The sequence below is a fragment of the Urocampus carinirostris genome, chromosome 11 (genome assembly GCF_059441175.1).
Source record: "Urocampus carinirostris isolate Australia breed hairy pipefish chromosome 11, RoL_Ucar_1.0, whole genome shotgun sequence".
NCBI lineage: Eukaryota > Metazoa > Chordata > Actinopteri > Syngnathiformes > Syngnathidae > Urocampus > Urocampus carinirostris.
The window spans coordinates 11,014,032-11,038,747 of NC_142359.1; the positions used below are offsets into that span (position 1 = coordinate 11,014,032).

A 24,716-nucleotide genomic window follows, 5' to 3' on the forward strand; every position below is an offset into this window, starting at 1 on the left:
GTGCCTTAGCAGAGTCCAAAACATTATCGAGGACGGGTTATATCCAGGTGCCCAGCTTTTTGACCTGCTGCCCTTTGTATGGTGCTACAGGTGCATAGGAGCATGAACTAACAGAAGAGGAACAGCTTCCACTGCCACTGTGAATATGCATTTTTTTGCTATACATGATTAATACAGAGGCAGCATGGTGGCGCAGTGATAAGCTTGTGTGTGGCACAGTTCTGAGGTCATGAGATCGACCCTCCTGTGTGGAGTTTGCATGTTCTCCCCGTGCTTGCATGGGTTTCCTCCGGGCACTCCAGTTTCCTCCCAGATTCCAAAAACATGCATGTCAGGTTAATTGGCCAGTCCAAATTGTCCCTAGGTGTGAATGAGCGAGTGAGTTGTCTGTCCCTGCGTGCCCTGTGATTGGCTGGCAACCAGTTGAGGGTGTCTCCTGCCCCCTGCCCGAAGGGTAGCTGGTATGGGCTCCAGCACACCCACGACCCTACTGAGGATAAGCGTTACAGATAAAGGATGGATGGATCGATAATACAGGGGCAGCATGGTGGGGCACAGTGATTAGCTCGTGTGCGGCACAGTTCTGAGGTCATGAGATTGAACCTCCTGTGTGGAGTTTGCATGTTCTCCCCGTGCTTGCGTGGGTTTCCTCCCACATTCCAAAAACATGCATGTCAGGTTAATTGGCCGGTCCCAATTGTCCCTAGGTGTGAATGAGGGAGGGAATTGTTTGGGTCTGTGTGCCCTGCGACTGGCTGGTAACCAGTTCAGGGTGTCCCCTGCCCACTGCCCGAGGATGGCTGGGATGGGCTCCAGCACCCCCGCGACCCTACTGAGGATAAGCGGTACAGATAATTGATGGATGGATCGATAATACAGGGGCAGCATGGTGGGGCGCAGTGATTAGCTCGTGTGCGGCACAGTTCTGAGGTAAATGAGATCAAACCTCCTTTGTGGAGTTTGCATGTTCTCCCCGTGCTTGCGTGGGTTTCCTCCCACATTCCAAAAACATGCATGTCAGGTTAATTGGCCAGTTCAAATTGTCCGTAGGAGCAAGCAAATTGTCTGTCTTTGTTTGCCCTGTGACTGGCTGGCAACCAGTTCAGGGTGTCCCCTGCCCACTGCCCGAGTATGGGCTCCAGCGCCCCCGCGACCCTGCTGAGGATAAGCGGGGTGCAGATAATGGATGGATGGATGATTAATACATCGTTTTTTATTTCTTTTATCATTTTGCCCATGTTTACTTTAAAAGGAGAAGCCTTTACAATTTTATACTTGCATAATGACAAGAAAGGCCATCCATTCCTCTCTCTTCTTCCTATTTCGACAAATCAACGAGTTAAAAGCTGAGCTACATTTTAAAATGTAAAAAAAACTCGAATTTGGACTTCTGACGCGTACTCGTAAAAGTGATGACTACGCTGTTCTGGTCCCACGGACAATTGTTCACCTTTGCATGAGCTTGGCTCGTGGACAGACCGACTGCGTCCCTGGTTCGCGTGCGCGCGTGCACGCGTGAGAGAGAGAGAAAGAGGGAGAGAAGGAGGCGGAAACCTCCATCTGCCCTGCTCAGTGACCGACCCGTCATCCTCCTCTCGGCCGGGAACAAGACGTCTCCGCGCGACTGGCTCGGCGCGTCTTTCCACTCCCACCCGAACCTCTACCGGCACTGTGGAAAAGTGACGGAGAGAACCCAGAGGTCGACGCAAAAGGGCCGAGAGGAAAAAAAGAAATTACCGCCAGTGAAGATGTGCGGTTTAAATATAGGTTCTGCCCCGGACTGCACCATCACAACCACCGACGCCACCTGCCCTCCCGGTACCGGTAAGTATCGGAGGATGAGCGGGCGAGAGTGGGAGGGAGGGAGGGGACGACAAAGCGTCGTCTGGCGGTCCCGGGGCGGCTTGTGCGAGGCGAAATGACCGGATGACTTCAGAGGTCCCGTGAGGTCGAGTTCCGTTCAGCCATGTTGCTGGGGCGTGATGGAGAGAGGCGGGGGCGATCGAGGGGTGATTCGGCCCTTGACACCTGCCCTCTTTCTCTTCTCCAGCGGAAACCCATTTTTTTTCTTGCCGATTCCTCGGTACCGAACTAGGGCACCATCCTCCCACCTCCCACGCCGGGAATTGACTTTGTGACTCGGCGTGTCAGCCATGTTGCAATGGGGAAATGTGTGAGGGCGGGGGCAGCGCAGAGCTCCAGAACTCGGGCTTGGTCCGACTGGTACAGAGTGGCGAGTGACGGGGGGTAGGAACCGGGTCACGGGCAATTGCATACCTGTCAACCTCCAGGGCTCCATGCCCTTACAAAATGTCATGTTTTCCCTTAAAAATACAAAATAATCTTACACCATATTTTTTTCAAACGTGTTTATTTATGTAGTTTAATGTTATACTGTACATGTGTTTCGCTATATCATATATATTGGTAATTAACATTTTGTTGTGAGATACTGAGTTGCTCGACGTGAATGAGGTTTATTATAAAAAAAAGTTCAAAAATGAAGGAGCTTGGGCGTTCACTGTAGAAGGAAAAAATACATGCAAATATAATTAAGTAGAGTAATACATTTTCTTATTCAAAGTATGAATTTATTTTCTGCATTAAATTATTGTTGGTAATATACTGATTAAAGGGATAACCACAAACCTGTCTTTCTTACATTTCTCCCTTTATACTTCCTTTTTATCTTAACTTTATACAACAATAATGATTCGTAATATAATGCATCAAAGCAAGTGAGCCGTTTGAGAGCTGGCTCTCTTTAATGAGCCGGTTCTCTAAAAAGAGACGGACTTCCTTTCACTACATAACTACGACATGAAATCCGGGGCGGCAGACGCATGCGCACAGTAGCATCAAACTGCTCGCTTCGTTGGCAACGAAAAAAACGATACGGAAATAGAGGCTACCGCGGCGAACTCGTTTGACTTGATTGATTTGCCGTTTCGTGATAGTTGGTGTATACCGGATAGTACCCATAATTGACAGATTTGCGTTCTTCCGTACAGATTTTCTTGTACGACGTACACATCTTAAAATGCATAATAAACATACTTTGTACAGCAAAAACGTACAGGTTGACAGGTATGCGACTGGTACAGAGTGGCGAGCGACAGAGGTTAGGAACCGGGTCACGGGCATTTGTGGGTTCTGCTGAGGAACGGAACAAGCTAGCCGAGTTGACTGGTCAGCGATTTGAAGAGGTTTTGTTTGGAGAATATTTCATTATTTGGAAAATTTGATGACTTTTTAACCTGTCGACCTCAACCAATGGCTTACCTTATTGATGATTGCAATTCCCCTTAATAGGAGATAATGAATCTTACAAACATAGCACGACATCTATTTACACACAGCAAATGAGAACAGGGGTGTCAAACTCATTTAGCCCGGGGCCGCATGGCAAAAAACATTCTTACAGGCGCCATACTAGTAAGTAAACAGCATAAAAATTGTTGGGGTTGGGGATCTTTTCAGAGGCTCCTAATTAATATAATAATAATTAATGATATAATTTGGATTATGAAACGATTCCTCAAGGGTTCTCTTTCCTCAATATTTTTCCTTCACTAATATTTAGTCTCTTGGAGTGTTCAGCTACTGTGCAAAATAACAATTTAATTCATTTCACTATGGTTTATTTAACTCTGGGAATTTCACACAGACTGGAAAATGACAAAAAATAGCACACAAATGCTAAATGATTAATTTAGATGATTTAAAAATCTTTATGCTGTTTAATTTTTAGTTTTTTTATGAACAAGCTTACTTTATTATTAGGCCTTTTCTGTTAGATTTAAGATCTATTGTAGAAAAGGGCCAAAGCTTTTTTTAAACTTCTGAAAAGGCACCCAAATTCTAGTTTCTTTTCTTTTCTTTTGTATTTTACATATTGCCTTGAACAGCGAATTAGTTACTTTTATTTTGATGAAAATAGCATCGGGATGGTGCCCTGTGACTGTCTGGCAACCAGTTCAGGGTTTCCCCTGCCCACTGCCCGAAGATAGCTGGGATGGGCTCCAGCACCCCCGTGACCCTACTGAGGATAAGCAGTGCAGATAATGGATGCAACAACCGGATATATTTCCTCAATTTTCTCTGGTTTATTAATGGTAGTCAAATAATACAGCTTTTGGAGTGGTGCATCGCTTTGGTGACATCGAGTGGACATATTTAAAACTGCAAGTCATTGTTTGACGCTCATTTTACTCTTAAGCTCCTCTCAGTATTCTCTCTCGGGCCATGAGTTTGACACATGTGATTTAGAATACAAACAAAGATAATTTGTGTTAAAGAAGTTTATTTTATCGACAAAATAAACAACACAATTCTTTCAACGTCTTCATTCTTTCCCCACTCGCACTAAATTTTGTGTTGCTATTTATAATTAACAATATATATTTTTTTTAAAATCTAGTGCAAACATTGTTGTACGGCATTTACTATTTCAAGTGATCAAAAAACGTATTCATTGACAGGTATGACTTTATCTATTTAAACTTCTAAGCAGGATATTTTGTTTGTCTTCTGACAGCTCCTTGATATTGATTACTTCAAGATTCGGTCACGGTTCAATCTCCGTTCCTTTAATTTATGGCGTGCATATTGATTTTACAAAACCAATAATTAGAGTACCTGTGTTCAATGTTTAAAGACACAGTGTGCATTCTTTGGCATGTCCTAGTGGTAGGTGTCCCTAAAGTGTTGAAAGTAGAATAAATTATGTATGTCTTAACAATGCCCAACTGAGTTCAAAGAGCCCTTATAATGTTTTTCCTACTAGACAAGACTTCTTTGATCTTACTTTTAACAAAGATGTTTAGGAGGGAACACATTAGGTAGGAGGAATAGGGGGACTGAGGTGGGGGTGGAGAGTAATGTCGTGCTCGTTCCGGGGTTTATTTGTTTCTATTTGTTAGAGTAACATAAAAACGGTGAATGTAAGAAAATGCCTGTTTCAAGTTTTTAAAAAATAGATGAATTTATTTAAACGTGTCTAACAAATGCACGTACCCGCTTGCGTAACATAAGGAGTTTGACAGAAGATGAAATGATATCCCCTGTAAAGAGATGGAGGCAGTGAGTAAAAGAAATTCCGAATTCCGTATGGCTCCTTTAAAAATGTATGGATTTTGTATGTTTTTTATGTAACATGAGCTTCACTTAGAGAGAGCCGACATAATTGTCCGCCATCTTGCTGCAGGTGTGCCCAAAAACCTTGTAAAAGTCTGGGCAAAAAACTAAAATGGAGTGATTTATTCACTTTGAGTCTCCATAGTTTGTATTCTTCCTTGAGTTTCTTCGCACTCATTTTCGGTTGCACGACACAATACAGCAACATATGGTGGTCAAATAAAACACACTGTCCCTTTAAGGCTAAGTGAGTGGTTGCTACCCTGCAATTTCTTACAGATAAAATGTTCTCAATATCTTAAATATAATGTGCAAATATCACAATTGTGTCCAAATTCAGTAGCGATATCACTTCCAGGGTTTAATTTAACACATTTGTCACTCCGTAAGGTCATGGCAGGGGATGCTGCTGCCTGTTACCATGGCGATGTGGATATGACACGATTCTCAGGCCTTATCCATGTAATAATTACTTGATTAGAAGATTCACTCTAAGTTTTTGTCAAGCTCTGCATCAACCTTCCCTCTTCTGCCTTGCTTCGCTTTCATCCTTTTGCTCACAGGTCTCAAAGAGCCAAAGGAATAGATTTTTCACGATGGTCTCCTCTTCTCTGAGTGGCCGAGAACCTTCGCATCTTATTTTAGCATCCCTTCTCCCGTACCGCTCGCCTCTCTCCCGACTGTGACTTCTCTCCTTCCCCGTTGCTGGAAAATGAAGCGTGGGCCGAGCGTGTTCCAGGCTCCTCCTCCTCTCCTGGACTCAGCCCAACAGCAGACGCAGGCAGCTCCACAGTCAGAAGCGCCGAGTTCAAGCCCCTTCCTGGCGGCCACCTCTCTTTTTAGCCCCGATGTCAGCACCAAGATGGCGTCTGACCTTCTCATTCGACTGTCAGGTAGTTAAGAACAGACACAAACTCTTACCAGGCTCTGGGTTGTTTGGTACCAAGCCGCACAGAAAGAGAACACTTTTTTTTAATTTAAGGAAGAACTCAAAGTTTGGATGTGCGTACATAGGAGGTTTTACGGTAGTATATTAGATAGATCGATAAATAGATGGATACTTTATTCATCCCCGTAGGAAAATTCACACTTCCAGCAGTATCCTTGTGTTGAAAAATGAAATAATAAAATAAAGATATGGAATACAAAAACACCCAATATAATGTTTTGCTATAGAGTATTTAAATAGTGCTACGGAAAATACACACTGTAATACAAATAGGGTAATATGCAAATGTGGGGGTGGGATTTTATGTGGGCTTTTACTCCCCCGGGTGGAGTTAAAGAGCCTCATGGCATGAGGAACAAATGATCTCCTCAGTCTGTCCGTGGAACAAGACTGTGACAGCAGTCTGTCGCTGAAGCTGCTCTTCTGTTGGGAGATGATGCTGTGTAGTGGATGTATATTATTATTATATATTATATATATATAATATGTATATTATATATATAATATGTATATGATATATTAAATATAATATATATTATGTATTATATATTATGTATTGTATATTATATTATAAAAGGATATTATCGTATTTTAGCAATGATCGATTGGTTGAAAACTATACCTGCCCAACATTTGATGCAATTGTAATCGAACCTGGATCCCGACTGTCAGAGTACCGAATTTTGACCCCTAGACTACCAAGGATGTAAACAACTTGGGTAAAGGCTTTAGATTCGATCATCAAATTACGATTTTCACTCACAGTACCGCATTGTTGAATATGTAGGGCCTTAAATAAAATCATTTATTGACAACATAAACTATGAACACAATAACAAAATTAAATTTACAATATTTTTACTTAATGTCCTTCAATGTGTGATTCATTATCAGATATACCCAAGAGTTTTTTTCCCTTTCTGTGCTTTTTTGTGTTCATATTTTTCAGAACGGTAGCGTGACTGAACTAGAGTGATAATGAGGTATAAAAACTATGCCTTTTCTGTCACGGTTGCAATGGCGCCCAATTGGCCCGGCCATGTGGCGCCAGCTGCAGTTTGTTGACGGATTGGCTTCCTCAGTATTTAAACTCTGTACTCTCAGTCCTTCTGTAATCCTCTGTTTTTCAAGGCAAGCCTTTTTTTCGACCCCTGACTCCCGCCTGTCCCATTTTTGCTCCCGTTTGGCTCCAGGTACGACCTGTTTTGTTCTCGACAACGTCTGCTCTCCCGTCCCGTCTTATGACTCGTTTTTGATCCCAATCACATCTACTCTCCCGCTCTGGCTTACGACTCGTTCCGACCACGTTTTTGTTCTCCAGTCCCGGCTTCCGACCAGTTTTCCCGTCCTTGACACCGCCATCGCTCGCTACAGAAGATCCACTTCCGTGTTCGGATCACAAACCGAGTACGAGAGCGACCCGCTTCCCGGATCCAGCAAACATCGGCTCGTGGGCACAGCCCTTCCTCGTTTCTTCAATGAAACTTGTGGTAAACGTTACGCAAGTGGGTCCTGTTTCCGTTCTGGTCCTGACATTTTTTTATGTCATCTACATTCCCAGTGGTCTAATGATTACACCGTTGTTTTATGATTATTATTGTTTTGGTTATTATCACTAAAGTTATTATTGGGCCGGGCAACAAGAATATTGTTAGACATTACACCGGTCCGTGGTGCAGAAAAGTGTCCTTGGGCAAGACACTGAATTCCTAATACCCCCAATAAGCAGGTCAGCGTCTTGTATTGCCGCATGGCCGCTATTGGTGTGTGAGTGTGTGTGTGAATGGGTAAGTGTGAAGCACATTGTAAAGCGCTTTGGGAGGTCTTCATTGACTTGAAAAGCGCTATATAAATGCAGACCATTTACCATGTGTTTTTAGAAGCCACTCAGAAGGCTCAGGTACTCCCCGAGAGTCGAGCGGAAGGACAAGGGGGGCAGCAGGAAGAACCTGGCCTGGCTCTTTCACCTGATGGTCCCGGGGCCAGTCCCGACCCACCTTCGCTCACGCACACACCTGAGGGAGATGCCGCCACTCAAACCATGGCTTCGGACTTACTCAGGAAACTGGCAGGTTGGTGTCTGTGTTTCACCATCCGTTTGCTTGATTGAATTGAATTGTATTTATTGTCATAGATTAATATAATATAATAATATATAATAATATAATACAATATTAATGTTGTGAAACATTGTGTGCCAGAGATTAGATTCGGCACTCCAGGGTAAAAATGGAATAAGGGCTATTAAAGAGAAAAGCACGACTTCACAATAAAAGAATATAAGATTGATAAACGTATAAAATATGTAATTAGACTGTTGATTGAAACGTTACTTTATGTGTGTGTGTGTGTGTGTGTGTGTGTGTGAGAAAGATTGTTTTTATATTTAGGAAAATAAAAACAAGTTATTTTCATTGCATTGAATTATGAGAAATGCACATATCCAAAACGGCCAACTTTACGATATTATCTTTTATGAGAAATTTTCCGGTCAGAACTTATGAAGTTTGAGGAAAGGGGCTGGGGGGAGTCCGGAAGAGTGACGTCAAGTTCGTCCTTACAGGTTTTTTATTTGTATTTGTCAATGTAGCATAAAACATGAGAGCATAAGAAAAGGTACGGTTCCAGTGGAGTCCAAACACCAGCCCCAAACCCAAGAAAGATTTTTCAAGTCCATCTAAGAAATGCAGGCACTTTCACACGCATCATGAATGAGCCTGCAATCATGACTTTAGGCAAAGAGATGGCGGCAAAGTGTAACAAATATCTAATTTCTGTACAGCTCCTTAAAGTTTGTGTTAACAATGCCCAACTGAGTTCAAAGAGCCCTTTGCTTTATGTTCCATTGGGCTTATCTGGTTTTATCTTACTTTTATCAGAGCTGTTTGGGGCAGAACATACTGTCTTAGGTCTGAGGAAAGGGGGGCTGAGGGGGATTCTGGGAAGGGACTTCATGCCCGTCCACACAGTTTGTTTTTGTCTCCATAGCATGAAAATGGTGAAAGTAGGAAAAGGCCTGCTTCTAGTAATGTCCAAACGCCAACCCAAAATCCCAAGAAAGATGAAGAAATACAGCTTTGGGAGCGCTTGAAAGAAATAAGCATCATGAATGAGCTGACTAAGGCTGCAACCATGACTTATAGCCTAGAGATGGCAGCAGAGAGTAGGAAAGTTTCAAAATCTGTACAGCTTCTTTAGTGTTCATTCAGATAATAGATTTGCGATTATGATTTCCCATCCCAACAATTTAATAACTGTTTTACTTGAAGATGTTGCCATTAGAAGATGTTTTAAATCTAGTTCCATAAGTCATTTGTATGGTAAGCAATATCAGCAAAAACTGTTTTTGTCAACAGAGAGTCAGCTCCTTTCACGGCCCAACGTGAAAGTCAAGGAGGAAGAGGACTCCACGGAAATCCAAATGCCGAGGATGTCTGACGTCGTCCGTGACGGAACCAAAATAGTACTCCGGGGTCCATCTTTTTTGAGTGATGGAGATCGGCGTCTTGTGGCCGTGAAAACAGAACGCGGCGAGATGGCCGAGATGGCGGATCCCCATCTCGACAGCGTCGTTCCGAATGTTCCGCACGGTGTCAAGCAGGAGGAGAACGAAACCTCCACATCCACCTTGACGGAGAAGATCCTCCTCAGGAGAAGAACAGAGGAGGACGTCCTACCTAGGTTTTTCTCAGGGGTCGCTAGGGAGGAACAGCAGTTTCTCGGGGACCAGTTGTGTTCTGGGGCCAGGATGGCAGAGCAGTGCCTCCGGGCGGCGCTCTGGCAGGACATGTCTGTCAACCTGGCGTCCACGTTGCTGCACCAGCTTTCAGGTAGGACGCAGCAGCATTTTGCTTTCGTCACGCTAAGTGTCATGTTCACGTTTGGATTTTGCTCTTCAGAGCGCGTCATTAAGTCCAGCAACGGGTCGGCAGTGAGGACGAGCACCCCTTCCAGGAGCAGGTGCGCTTCAAGCTACCATATTAATCTGTGCATAACGTGCATTTTTTAGGTTTTACCGTATTTGAGAAATGATCGATCAGTCGTAAATATAACTGACCACAATCGCAAAACATTGGATGCATCGTGAATTGATCCCAGGTTGCAGTGGTAAAGCGCCGAATCCTAACCACTGGACCACCAGTAAAAGACAGTAGGACGCATCCAAAAAGGTATTAGATTTTATCTCATTATCACACTATTTCATAGTCACAGTACCAGGGTGCTGAAGGTGCTGTACGGAATTAGAAACTTTGTTACTTTCTGCAGCCATCTCCTGGTTGAAAGTCCTAATCGCAGCCTCAGCCAGCTCATTCATGATGCGCGTGCAAGTACGTGCATTCCTTGGTTGCGCTTGGATGAACTCTCCTTTTTTATGTTTCTTGAGTTGGCATTTGAAGTGTACTTGAAGAAGGCCTCTTCTTTCTTTCACCATTTTCATGCTAAACTAACAAATAGAAACAAAAAAAATGCAGGGAAGATCATGACGTCAGTCTCCCTCACCAAAACCCCCCCTCCCCCTGTCACCCCATTCCTCCTACCAAATGTGTTTTGCCCCAAACCGCTCTGATAAAAGTGAGATCAAAGCAGGTGAGCTCTGTGTAAAATAAAGCATATGAGCTCTTTGAACTCATTTAGGCAATGTTATCAAATAGACTGGCTGGCAACCAGTTCAGGGTACCCGAAGGGGGGCTGGGATGGGCTCCAGCACCCCCGTGACCCTAATGAGGATAAGCATCGCAGAAAATGGATGGTTGATTGTTAACAAACACTTTATAGAAAAAACATTTAACTTCCTATGTTTTAAGGAAACCTCAAACAACGCACCCTACCTTTAATATTGTGTATTTCACGTTAGAAATTTATCGTCATTGTAACATGTGAAATGCACAATGGAATTAACACCTGTCTCCGGTACCGTGACTGAGAATTGTGTGAGATATTGGATAACACACAAAAAAGCAGTAGATTTGATCTGAACGACGGGTTGACCAGTTTTTAGGATTTAACGCTCTCTAAACGTTGTCACCCGGGTTCGATTCCCACTGCATCCAACCGCTAAGTTTGAGCTAAGAAAAATTGAAACAAGACTTTAAACCAATTTTTTTTTTTAATCTAAGATCGGATCGCACGTTATTCTCAAGTGAGCGTTGCACATGAAGAAATTTGGTATTTTCATTTTACAGCAGCATTCTTAGCGTTGCTTCCATGTTCTTTGTGTCATATGTAGTCCGGTCCTGAAGTTGGAGCCCGCCTGGTCCGGATCCTTGGAGCCTGCAGATGGTATACAACAACCATTCATTGGGCCTTGATTAAACTCACAGTTAATACAATGATGCCTTGGTACTCAAACGACTCTATAGTCAGTCAATTGGGTGTTCCAGTCATTTTTGCTTTGAATTTCGGACAAAAAATTTTAACTCGAACAAACCCGAACACAGATGAACACGTGGCTGAGTGAGATGAACAGGTTTAACACTTTTCACCTGTGCGCCAATAATCTCTCAGTTTAATATTTATGCTTGGTTACTTGGGTATCATCATTATTGAGAATTAATTGTGATTTAGTGCATGTTATTGCCTTTTTTGCTGGAAATAATGTGTCGCAAGGAAGTTCTCAATAAGGAGAAGCATACCTGTCAACCTGTTTGTTTTGCCGTATAAAGTACGTTTATAATGCATTTTAAGACGTGTACGACGTACAAGAAAATCTGTACGGAAAAACGCAAATTTGTAAATTATAGGTACCACAAAACGATCAAGTCAAACGAATTCGGCGCGGTAGCCTCTATCTCGGTATCATTTTTTTCGTTGCAAACGAAGCGAGCAGTTTGATGTAGTGAAAGGAAGTCCGTCTCTTTTTAGAAAACCATGTTTTTTCGGCTCAACTCATTAAAGAAAACTGGGTCTCAAACGGCTCACTTGCTTTTGATGCATTATATTACGAATTATTATGTTGTATAAAGAAGTTAAGAGGAAGTATAAAAGGAGAAAATGAAAAAAGACAGGTTTGTGGTTATCCCTTTAATCAGTATATTACCAACGATAATTTAATGCAGAAAATGAATTCATAATTTGAATAAGAAAAGGTATTATTCTACTTAATTATATTTGCATGTATTTTTTTCCTTTTACAGTAAACGTCCAAGCTACTTCGTTTTTGAACTTTTTTTATAATAAACCTCATTCATGTCGAGCAACTCAGGATCTCACAACAAAATGTTAATTAACAATATATATGATGTAACAAAACACATGTACAGTATAACATGTTAAACTACATAAATAAACACGTTAGAAAAAAATAAAATAATGTGTAAGATTATTTTGTAAGGGAAAATACGACAGTTTGTAAGGGCATGGAGCCGTGGAGCTTGACAGGTATGGAGAAGGTAAAAAATAGATAGGAATTTATTACAAAATCAGAGAATGTTGGATGAGGGTATGCGGTCTGCTCAAATTCAAATAATTGGCTTTGTTAGGTACACATATTATCATTCATATTTTGAGTATTTGTGGTTATTTGGCTACACATTTTATGAATAATTTGGCTACAAGACAACTTTTAAAATGTGTTAATGTTTTCACCTCAAATTCTGTTAATTCTTCTGCCCCAATTTATGGTGGTGAGTGGGCGCCTGAACATGTGCTGTCATTTTGTGGAGGAAAATGAAATAGTTTTGCTTGACAACGTGTTGATTTGGTCTCCAACAGAGAATCCAAGCAGCCCGAGAACCAGTGCAAGCTTCTTTTATCGGTGAGTGGTTCTCCATTTAGAGTTTGCCATTGCCGAGGATATGTTCCCTCATTTCCAAACTATAAGGCGCACCTGGAAACCCCAATTTGACTAGAAAATTGAAAGTGTGCCTTATAACCAAATGCACATTATTTATCGCAGAATATGACGGATATGACAGTATATTACTGCATGTGAGCAATCATTGTGCTATGATTACTCGAATTAATAAACATCGCTGATCTAAATTGCAAAACACTGTATGCAAAGGGAATCAAACCCCAAGAGTGGTGGTGAGAGTTCTGACACTTTACCACTAGACCACCAGTGGTACAAATTACATTTGACAAGGCATTAGACTGTATCTAATTATCACACTATTTTTACAGTGCAAGGAACAGCGATTTGCATAGTGCATTCTGTTCAACAGTCTCTCCATTTCTTCACCAAAAAATATTACCGATGAGAATCACCTGTGCCCGCTCATTTGTAGCCAACCGCCGCGGGTTCTGATTGGCTCCCTGTCACTATTTGAACCCAGTCCTGTCAGTCCCCTGTGGTCAGTCCGTCTGCGAACTTCAGTGAACACTAGGCAAGCCTTTTCCGACCCTGACTCCTACCTGTCCCGTTTTTTTGCTCCCGTCTGTCTCCGGCTTCGACCCATTTTGATCCTGACCACGTATGCTCTCCCATCCCGGCTTATGACCTCTTTTTGTCCCCGACTACGTCTACTCTCCCGTTCTGGCTTACGACTCGTTTCTGACCCCGACCACGCCTTCCTCTCCCAGTCCCGACTACCGACCCGTTTTATCTGTCCCTGACACCGCCATCGCTCGATACGGAAGATACACTTCCGCTTTCGGAGCACCATCAGAGTACAAGAGCGACTTGCTTCCGGCGTCCAGCGAACACCGGACCGTGGGCGCAGCCCTTTCTCTTTCCTCTAATGAAACTTGTGAGAAACGTAACGCAATTGGGTCCTGTTTCCGTTCTGGTCCTGACAGCTTTTACGTATGCATACTATGGCTGTTTAACAGAATCTCATCTCATCTCATTAGCTGCACCACTTATCCTCAGTAGGGTCGCGGGGGTGCTGGAGCCCATCCCAGCAATCATCGGGCAGTGGGCAGGGGACACCCTGAACCGGTTGCCAGCCAATCTCAGGGCACACAGGGACAGAGAACTCGCTCGCTCATTCTCACCTAGGGACAATTTGGACCGGCCAATCCACCTGAAATGCATGTCTTTGGAATGTGGGAGGAAACCGGAGTGCCCGGAGGAAACCCACGCAAGCAAGGGGAGAACATACAAACTCCGCACAGGAACTCGGGTAGCTGGATTTGAACCCACACAGGAGGTTCCCAAGACCTTAGAACTGTGCCACACACGCGCTAACCACTGCGCCGCCGTGAAAACTATATAACAAAAGACTATTTTTGGGGGGTGCGCCTTTTGATCCGGTGCACCTCATAGTGTGGAAAATACGGTAATTTCCTCCCTGTGCTCAGGTGTCACGTGTGCGGGTTTGAGACCAACGGGCGCCTCCTTTTCCGGGATCACATGATGGAGCACCGGCTGCAGGAGCGCGATTCCTTCTCGCTGCGATGCTGCGTTTGTGACCACTCCACCAATCAGGAGTCAGCCATGAGGGCGCACGCTGAGAAGCACTTTGTGGGCGGAGCTAACAGGTTGGGAACAACCGTCGATTATTTTTGATCAGGATTGACGATTCTTGTGCAAGGATTGTTGCCAAAATAGGTTTTAGCTGTTGCTAAATTGTTGTCATCAAAGTACAGTGATACATCTGTACTCCAATGACTTTGTATTTGAAGAAATTGTTATTTGACCAAAATATTAGTCATTTTTGCTGCGTTTTTTTAACAAAAAACGGGGATCACCAAGTTCTGGTTAAGGCTGCAACTGACAACTATTTTAATAGTCTGCTGATCACAGACTATTGAAACAATTAGTCGAATAATCTCTACAATTACAGTGTCTGAAACTCATGACACGCAAAAAAACCCATTGTTGCAAAGTACTAATGATTGATAATCACAATATATAACAGAACAAAACTTTAAAATTAAGTTTATTATAAATCTACTTGTAAAATTCATCGCATGTATAGGACTGTTTTCCACCTGCCATCTGTATATACCTGTATTTACTCATCTTCATTCATGCAATGTTTGCTACAAGCCACGTGAACTCCTCTATCCACGATGCTTTTAATGTACGTTTACGTTTTGTAGCGTCATAAATTTTGTTAGCTTCTTTTGAATCTTTCTTCTGGGGCTGAGGTTTTGGCTTGATTCCTAACCACTTATCCATTTTTCTTGTGTTCTCTGTGCGTCTACTTTGGAAAAGTATATACAAATGCACGACCTTATAACGCTCGGGAAAGTCCGGAAGCACGTTATTTGATGCAGGCTTCTGACCTACGCACTGAGCGTACCATATACACCTGTAAAAAAGTAACAACTATAGATCTACAAATAAAACACGGAACACAGATTACAGTTGAATGAATTAATGAATGTTATTTATTGTTATCATACAAAAGTACAACAATATTGGAGGGCTTCTAATTCAAGTGTGAACAAGCGATTTAGCAAACGGCTGGCTAGCTGCATGCTTGCATTGTGTATCCTCGGTTTGAGCCAGGTCTCCGCAATGATTAAAATGCAACTGTCATAAATGTAGCGGTTTCCTATGAGTTTGAACTCCAGGTCATCCGTTTCATTTCTAATGGATCTGGTGTTGGTGACATACAAGCTTGGCAGCGGTGGCTCGTGAGAGATGTTCCGTATCCTAGCCGCTTTTGGTCTGGACCTGCAGCCCCAATACTGCTTTCTCTCCCGACGCCGCTTCCGTCCTTTCCTGCACCTGATAACAATCCTTGCAGCACCTGCTGTTGAACAGCATTTTCTTTGAGCTACTTTCCTCAGAATCTGAGTTAATTGTTGAATTTCTTTTCAATATAAAAGCTAGCTGTGGCTGTGCTTTGCAATTTGTTTTGGTGGTCACAATGACTGCTATTTGACTGACAGCATACACCAGCCTATCACAGTCGCACGCAGAGTCACTCCCACCCAATCACACACACAACTTCCCCCCATTATAGCATTGTCTGTGTTCTGTCTGCTGCAGGTCACAATGCACGGTACGTTGATATCAATGACAATAAAGACAATTTAATTCAAAATCTTCAAAGCAGTGAACTAGCAATAACTGAAGCCTGGAGTACCGAGGGATTGCTGTTCTTTTTTACATAGCCGCAACAATATGAAAAGTAATTGGACATACTCTACCTACATTCTCTTTTTTCCACATGTATTGCCAAGGTATCGGATTTGAAATTGTATCAGTAGATAAAAAATTAAAATCAATCATTCCTTTCCTTCCATTCCGGCCATTTGGCAAAATTTGTTATTCCATATCTGTCAACCTCCACGGCTCCATGCCCGTACAAACCGTCGTATTTTCCCTTACAAAATACAAAATAATCGTACACCATATTTTTTTCCGGAATGATGCATGATGGGAAATCCCCAGGCGGCAGACGCATGTGCACAGTAGCATAAAACCGCTCGCTTCATTTGCAACGAAAAAAACGATACAGAGATAGAGGCTATCGCGGCGTACTCGTTAGACTTGATTGATTTGCCGTTTCGTGATAGTCGGTGTATACTGGATGGTACCTATAATTGACAAATTTGCATTTTTCCGTACAGATTTCCTTGTACGTCGTACACGTCTTAAAATGCAAAGTATACGTACTTTGTACGGCAAAAACGTATAGGTTGACAGGTATGTTATGCTAAAGCGGCTCGTGACTGGAAAGTTTTGCCCACTCCTGCTGTACTCTTATGAAGATGAACTACAAACTGTGAACAGCAGAGGGCATTATTGCGCAAGATGCCTGAAAATGAGCTAAATGAAAATTGATACAGTATTTCGGCTTAAAAATAAACCTTTCTCTATTCAATAAGTAGCTGTCCAAAGTGCTGAATCTTCAACAATAGTGCCACCGCACCACTGAACATACTCTAATCTCCGCACTTCGATTCCACCCTTGCCAGATGCCCCCTCACCCTTCCCGCACCGACAGTTGCCACGGAAACCCCGCCGGAGACGAGCGCCTCGGAACACCGCTGCCGGATCTGCCAGAGGTCGTTTCCCGGGCAACCGGAGTTGCTGGTTCATTTCCAGGGTCATCGCCAAGGCAACCAATACCGCTGCGATCTCTGCGGACACCTGACGCGCACCGCCAACAAGCTAGTCGAGCACGTGCGCGTGCACACGGGCGAGAGGCCCTTCACCTGCGACCTTTGCCCCTACAGCGCCAAGCGACGAGACAGCCTGCGTCTGCATTGCAAGGTTAAGCACGGAGCGCACTCTTCTGCTACTGCTACTGCTGCCACTACCACACGTGCCCCCGCTACCGTGCACACGCACCGCTCCTACGTGCACAAAAACAATCCCAGCAAACAGGTTCGACGGCTGCACAACAACGTGCCGTCCTCGTCCTCCCCTCTTCCTCTTCAACCTCTGCCGTGTGAGCTAGCAGAGTGGAGGAATTTGTCTCCTCTCGTACCCATTACGACACTCCTCTCGCTCAAGCTTCACACCAGTTCGCCCCCGTCTTCTCTCCCTTCTTCTTCGTCCGACAAACGTTCCTTCCTCGGCTATCTGGGCCTGGCGTCTTTGTGAATGTCTTCCTCGGCCGATAGTTATTATCGGGTCATCTACATCCGGCCGACGTTAGTAGCGCCTGCCATGTTGGATGGGTTGTTTTGGGCATGTTACTGTAATTAGTTGCAGTTACTCGCTACTTTGTTTAAAAACTAATTGCCTTTCCTTCCAGATTACTGACACCCAAAAGTAGCACGTTTCTCTAAAAATACTCACATAGAAGCGGACTACCTAAAATTGATTGAAAATAGCCACAAAATAAAATAAATGAAAGAAGATGTGTACACCACCTAGTGAAAGCGGTGAAGCCTTTGTTTCTTGGCTTTTTTTTGCGCGGCAGTGGCTCAGGAGGTAGAGCGCTCGTTTTGGGATCAAGAGATCGCAGTTCGAATCCCGGCTTCTCCGTGTTACATGTCGAAGTGTCCTTGGGTAAGACACTGAACCCCTAATGCCCCCAATAAGCAGGCTGCACAGCCGCTATTGGGAAATGTGAAGCACATTGTAAAGCGCTTTGGGAAGTCTTGACTTGAAAAGCGCTATATAAATGCAGATCATTTCATTTCATTTGTGCATCCTTCAGAGCTGACAAACTAACAGTTGAGAGACTCCATATCCATTTTGTCTGTTTTCTTCAAACTCTTTCTGGGTAATGTCCAAGAAATTGTTGGGGGTTTTTTCTCCTGGCAAAAATAATTTTACAAATGAAAAGACCAAAATTCATTCATCTTGCTCATGTTTGCCCCAATAATATCATTGTTCCTGTCTTCCCCACGCGCTCTTCTATTTGCCACTGGTGACACACAACCAAATTAAATTGGCATACAAACTGACCCCCTGATTTACGGCTTGGATGTGAGTATATACAGTAGGAACAATATCAGAAGATCAATAGGTAGAAATTACGTGCTCTCGTACCCTGTGCTTGAAACAGCATCCCTGTAGCTGTTTTTAGTTGGATTTTGTAGGTAGATATGACCATACCACCTCAGTCATTTGTTGCCATTCGCGTTGTGTGGCTGGCAGAAGGAGGGTTTAAAGTGACAACATGAGCAAAGGAGTGATTGTGAAATTGCAGTAGACAATGATTTTCTTTTAAAAAGTAAAGGAATAACTCACCATGTCGTAAAAATAGGCGAGTTCCAAAATGTTATCAATAACATGTCACAGTACCCGTTAGGGAGAAGAGTAATTGCGTTCCAGGAACGCGTTACTTTGTAACCCCCCAACCCTGGTGAATGACAACAGAAATATGACAAACAAAGCTCTAGGTGAGTGAAGGCGGTCTTTAGACAAATTTTCCCGGCTACGTTACGACGGCAAAAGTTCACTGATTGCTAAACAACACCCATACAAGCTAGAAACAAACAAGTGGAAGAGGGGTTAGGGTTAAATTAAAGCTCTCTGGGACGTATTTCGGTTTGCAAATGACTCACAATCATTGGCTCGGTGTTTGAGCTAGCCCGGGCCATACCCAGAGCTAGCATTGTACTAAGTCGGGGCCTGGCTCTGCTCTCCACTCACCGGATAAGGATGCACTTTTTGCGGCCAGGCTTTCAGGGACACTCGGGGTTTTCTAGAGTTTATTTCACCCAAAAGCAGCGCACTATTTTCTACTAAGCTTTATAGCGTGAGTCAGATGTCGCATTGACCATGTAAGGTTTTCTCAAACCGCCCTCCACTTATTGAGTAACGGTACAGAAAACTGTTAAGTCTCACAACCAAACCGCGTCTGGTGGACCCATCCAACATGGCCGACTGATGACATTCAGGGATGCGCTTGACATCACATGAAAACTGTCAATTCTCCACCCTTTTGTCATTTTCCCATTGCCACTCTTTCGGTGGATGTAAAGCTCCTGCTGCCATGTTTAAGAATGTCAAAATGACTGCGCCGAATGGCGTCATAGTCTTCGCTGCCTGCTTTTAGCCAATCATTGGGGTGCTAGCTAGTAAAGCACGTGACTCATTTTCTTATGATTACCTTGAATTATTATTATCATTATAATTAGTATTATTACAACGACAACAAATATGTGCTGTCTTTCAAAAACTGTCATCAGTTTTTCAATGAATTTACATCAGCGACGAGTGTAAAACCGGACCAAAAATGTAAATATTTCCTCAAGGTCATTAACGTCGTTTGTATTTTTGTTTTGAACCCGCAGGTAATAATCATGAGGAATTCATGTTAGGGATGCACCATTACTCCTACTGACGAAGTTGAAACTCTAAAGTGGTGAGTTTGATTTAACAGCTATTATTCCAAACGGAAGACTTAAAGCAAAGAGAAAACACGTAAGCATGGCAAATGTGGGGATGGGAACTAGCCAAGAACTGTTTTTTTCCCGTCAGACCTTTTTTTTGCTTTCTGTTTTTCGTAATAATACTTTGGATGAACAAAGGGAAAAAATAAAATGTCAATAAATCAAAGTTGTCCTTCGCAAGGAAATCGGACACGCTGGGCGGAAACGAAAGTAGGCTTCGTTGACTTAGCTCAAGTAGGTTGGAAGGAGATTTTATCATTAGTCATAATGATGTCAGTCAACTGACCCTTGTCTTTTAGGGTAAGATACTGGTGACCACGCGCGGTTATAATTCCCTGTCTTTGGCCGTTGACTTGCCTTTAAAGACTCAAAGCTGCTTTGAGTTTATATTGAGTGACATGGCTGACTGTCACTGTCAGGCATATACTCTCTCCATCCATGTATTTTCTAATGTTTATTCAGGGTTAGCAGGGAATCCCAGACCTTCTGGTCCACAGTGTAATATAATAAGAATGATTATCATCTTTAAGAATGAAAACAAATATCGGTGCATCCCTAAAAAATGTAGTTATTGCACGAATGAACTGTGGGAAAATGTGTCAAAATATTTTCTTCTCTTGTTTTGTGAAAGCACTTCTATATCACAGGTCTACTTTTTGTTTCAGTGTTTTACCTCACTAAGTTTGCACGCGTCCGCTGTAGATGTATTTTGGAGATTTGGAAGGAGAAAGAGGCTTGTGTATAGTGAGCAATGTGCACTTTGCTGATAAAATTGTATCAGAGTTGCGCCTTTTACAGTGGTAAGAAAAGGTTTGGGCACCCCCTGATCATTTTCTAGATATTTCTTTCCGAATGTTCGGTTGTTGAGATCAGCACTTTTAGTTCTTTATATCAAACACAGCGATATGTATTGAAATTAAGTTTATAGGACTTATAGAAAGTGTGCAAAAATGACTTCATCAAAAGTAGGCGGATGCATAGAATTGGGCATCTATGTTGATTCGAATACTTTTATCACTCATTATTAGAACACAAAATTTACAGTTGTTAGTTTACCTGTTTTGCATTTTCTCGAATGAGTTTCAACACTGGCCTGAAAACAAAGATTGCTCAATGTCATTGTTTAGGAGGAGAAAAAAACACTACCTCAGAGATTTCAGCTTTCAATATACACTATGAGAAACATAGTGAGGAAATGGAAGCACAAAGGCATCGTTCACAGAAAGACCACAACAATGTTGAACAACTGTGGTGTTGTTTAAAGTAAGAAGTCCATGCTTGGAATACATCAAACCTGACTGAACTGGAGATTGTAAAAACAAATAGTCCAAAAAACTATCTATCTATCTATATCATATCAGAAGAAAACTTGAACTCTCATCTTCCATTCGAAAATAAATCATGTTTTTAGCTATTAGCATTTTCGTAAACAACAGAAATAATGCTAAGTTTGTTACGACTGGAGATTGTAAAAACAAATGGTCAAAACACCTCCAACCAGAATTCAGACCCTCATTGGAAGCTATAGGAAGACTTTAGAGGTAATTTCTGCAAAAAGAGGATCTACGAAATATTTCTGTTGCGGTGCGCAAATTCATGCACTTGTACACTTTTGTTAAAATCATTAGTGTACACGTTCCGAAAAATCTTCAGACTAAATTGCACTTCTCAAATATTATTTTGAGACTCACCTGTGCCCGCTCATTTGGCGCCAACCGCCACAGGTTCTGATTGGCTCCCTGTCACTATTTAAACCCAGTCCTGACAATCCCCTGTTGTCAATCCGTCTACGAACCTCTGTTGATACAAGGCAAGCCTTTTTTTGACCCTGACTCTCACCTGTCCCGTTTTTGCTCCAGTTTGTCTTCGGCTACTACCCATTTTGATCCTGACCACATCTTCTCTCCCGTTCCGACTTACGACCCGTTTTTGATCCCGACCACGTTCTTGCCTCTCCTGTCCCGGCCATCGACCTGTTGTACCGTCCCTGACACGCCATCGCCCGCTACGTAAGATCCACTTCTGTATTCGGATCACGGTTGCTAGAGCGACTTTCTTCCCGCTTCCAGTGAGCATCGATTGCGTGCGCTGCCCTTACTCTTTACGCGATTGGGTCTACCCTGTGTGACTGTTTGTCAGCTACATAATATATTAAACTGAAATTGCTCATCCCAGCTACAAACGATTTATAAAGTAAAATCTTGAAAATGATCACTGGAGGCCAAACTTTTTGATACAACTGTGTATAAATTGCATACAAAGATTGTTTCCCGGGACAGTTTGATTAGCGACTTTTGATTGTCGTCTTAAGGATGTGCTCACTGATTCAGCAGCACGAATAGACATGGAATGGGAGGATGTTATCGTATCCTCTGCCGAATCCCGTTTGCTTATGCTTGATCAATAAAGTTTGATTTTGGGAGTAGAGGACACCTTCTTTCTCTGAAGTTGAGTCAAGGTTCTGAGCAGTGTTTGAGAACAAGTCACCACAATGATCTGGGCCAACAATCAACATCTCAGTTTTTTCAGGGTAAGGAAGCAAAAAATAAATTTTGTATTTGAATTTACCTAAACTTGGCAATGTTTTCAGGGGATTTCTAACAAAGTAACTATGGGTAATGTTTACATTCGTCAAGGTTCAAAGCGATGCTCCAGAACACGTCACAACAACAAGCTGGGCCAACAATCAGGTGCAAGGAACTAAATGACTTGCATCATTTCTACTTCCAAAGTGAGTGGTTACTTCCAATGACAGATACAGTTGGGTGACAAGTTGGGTGAGTTACTGAAAAACAGTAATTAGTTAGTATTATTAGTTTCTTATTTCCAAGTAATTCTGTTTCCCTTAAAACAGCCACATAATAATATAAATAGAAGAAAACGTGTAACCCAACCTGTGGTAAAATCTTGAGAGCTTGCAAATGAACACTTAACCGAAAACCTCTAAAAGATCTCCTTCTCCATTTCTAGGTACCGACATTTACAGCCTTTTTTTTTTTTTTTTGTCAAGGTATGGCTTATCTCTGAACACCGGGATGACATTACATGGAAAAACAATGGCGGCGAGATGATAAAAAATCTGTCAGATCCTAAACTGACGGAGGACCTAGACGCGTAAAGTTTTCACAGGAGCTTTGTTTTACGGAAATGGGGAAGTCATGCGCGTGAACACAAACACCAGTGATTTGGCGATTGCTGGGCGGAAGAAGTGAGACAGAGAAGTCAGGCGCGGGAAAAACAGGAAGCCAGATGGAGACGTGATGAGAACCGGACAGGACAGACGGGATCGATACCAAATACAGGATAAACGAGCAGATACCGGACAGGACGGAACAGACGGGCTCGATACCTGATACTGGATACACAAGCAAGATACGGGACAGACAGGATCTATAACTGATACCAGAGCAAGATACCGAACAGGACAGGACGGACGGAATCGACACCGGGTACTGGATACTGGAGCAAGATACCGGAAAGGACAAATGGGTTTGATACCGGAGCAAGATACCGGACAGGACAAATGGGATCGATACCGGAGCAAGATACTGGACATGACGGGACAGACTGGAGCGATACCGGAGCGAGATACCGGACGGGACAGACAGGATCGATACCGGATACTGGATACTGGAGCGAGATACCGGACGGGACAAGATGGACGGATGGGATCGATACCGCAAACTGGATAGAACAGCAAGATACCAGACAGGACGGGACAGACGGGATCGATACTTGATACTGGATACAACAGCAATATACCAGACAGGACGGGACAGACGGGATCGATACCGGATACCGGACAGGACCGGACAGACAAATCGATACCGGATACTGGATACCGGAGCAAGATACCGGACAGGACGGGACAGAAAGGATCGATACTGGATACTGGAGCAAGATACCGGACAGGACAGGAAAGACGGGGTCGATACCGGATACTGGATACACAAACAGGATACCAGACAGAGTCAAAATACATGTCTTGCTAGTGCAGAGGTTCGTTGACGGACTGACCAGGAGTAAATGAGAGCACTAAATAGGAGGGGAGCCGATCAGGCAATGAGCAACAGCTGGCACCAAATGAGCGGGCCCAAGTGAGGGCAATGGCCAACCGTGACAAGATCTGTATCTGAGTCAGGTCAGGAGGATTCTCCTTCTTCTGGTTAACCATGGAAACTAGGATCTGTTTCATCCCGGGGAGTAAACACCTACCCTGAAATCCGGCCTGGAGAGGGCTGGGTGCCGCCAGGATGTATTTGCCCAAGACACACCACAGAAAGTGGAGCCTTGAAGACCCTAGCGGTTAATCTATTCATGAGCCGTGGGGATGTATTGCAAATTGATTTTGCGAATAAAAAAACCTAAAACTCAGCTCACTTTAACCGTAAATTCTTTGCTCACGTTTGCCGCAGTTTGTTGTAGCTGTATAATGCTAAGCCCCTCCCCACGCGTTGCCTACCATTCGCTACTGGTGACACACAATCAAATATGGGCATGTAAGCTGACACCCTGATTTCAGTATTTTATTTTATTGTTGTAAATTCGGCTTGGATGCTAGTATATACGGTCGGGAGAATATCTTTATCACAAGAAGTTCAGCGTTGCCATTCAGTATTCAGTTGTATGTAAATGTATACAGGCCCACCCTTATTTCATTTGTCTGTGAATCTTGGGTTGTATGTGACAACAACAACTAAGCAGTAGCATTTAGCGTTTCGATGACACTGCATTTCATGATTTGATTTCAATAAGGAGCATAGTAAGGTACCATGTCGGGTGTCATTCGCGTTACAATGAAAATGAATATTATACTTGTGAAAATATCGAGTGGAAAGATATGAATCCTGAAAAGGGGGGGGGGGGGGGGGGGTCCAAGTGGGGGGGTTTCGTTTCTGCTTCGGCACGGTCGTGGGAATCCTCCAAGACTAGTATGACT

General features: G+C 43.2%; 1 protein-coding gene across 4 annotated transcripts; it reads left to right on the forward strand.

The window, feature by feature from the left end:
• Positions 1-1,548: 1,548 nt before the first annotated feature.
• LOC148356393 (uncharacterized) lies at positions 1,549-24,146 on the forward strand. 4 transcript variants are annotated; one of them, XR_015851975.1, is made up of 13 exons: positions 1,549-1,824; positions 5,527-5,598; positions 5,700-6,029; positions 7,966-8,157; positions 9,442-9,915; positions 9,985-10,045; positions 11,313-11,365; positions 12,797-12,839; positions 14,327-14,506; positions 16,901-17,198; positions 19,679-22,307; positions 22,414-22,508; positions 22,788-24,146. XR_015851975.1 is itself a non-coding variant. In XM_088346953.1 (11 exons), the coding sequence occupies exons 3-11, from the start codon at positions 5,849-5,851 to the stop codon at positions 19,703-19,705; spliced, it is 1,509 nt and encodes a 502-aa protein (XP_088203079.1). In that variant the 5' UTR covers positions 1,549-1,824; positions 5,527-5,598; positions 5,700-5,848; the 3' UTR covers positions 19,706-22,630. The 4 variants fall into 4 exon arrangements, 3 of the variants coding, with proteins under 3 accessions (XP_088203079.1, XP_088203076.1, XP_088203077.1); XM_088346953.1 differs by lacking the exon at positions 22,788-24,146 and having other exon boundaries at positions 19,679-22,630; XM_088346950.1 differs by lacking the exons at positions 19,679-22,307; positions 22,414-22,508; positions 22,788-24,146 and having other exon boundaries at positions 16,901-17,678.
• The last annotated feature ends 570 nt before the right edge of the window (positions 24,147-24,716 follow it).

Coding starts and splice junctions, on each gene's coding strand:
- LOC148356393 (XM_088346950.1), top strand. CDS start 5,849: ATGAAGCGTGGGCCGAGCGTGTTCCAGGCTCCTCCTCCTCTCCTGGAC. Junction 6,030..7,965: donor CCTTCTCATTCGACTGTCAG/GTAGTTAAGAAC, acceptor ATGTGTTTTTAG/AAGCCACTCAGAAGGCTCAG. Junction 14,507..16,900: donor TTTGTGGGCGGAGCTAACAG/GTTGGGAACAAC, acceptor CACCCTTGCCAG/ATGCCCCCTCACCCTTCCCG.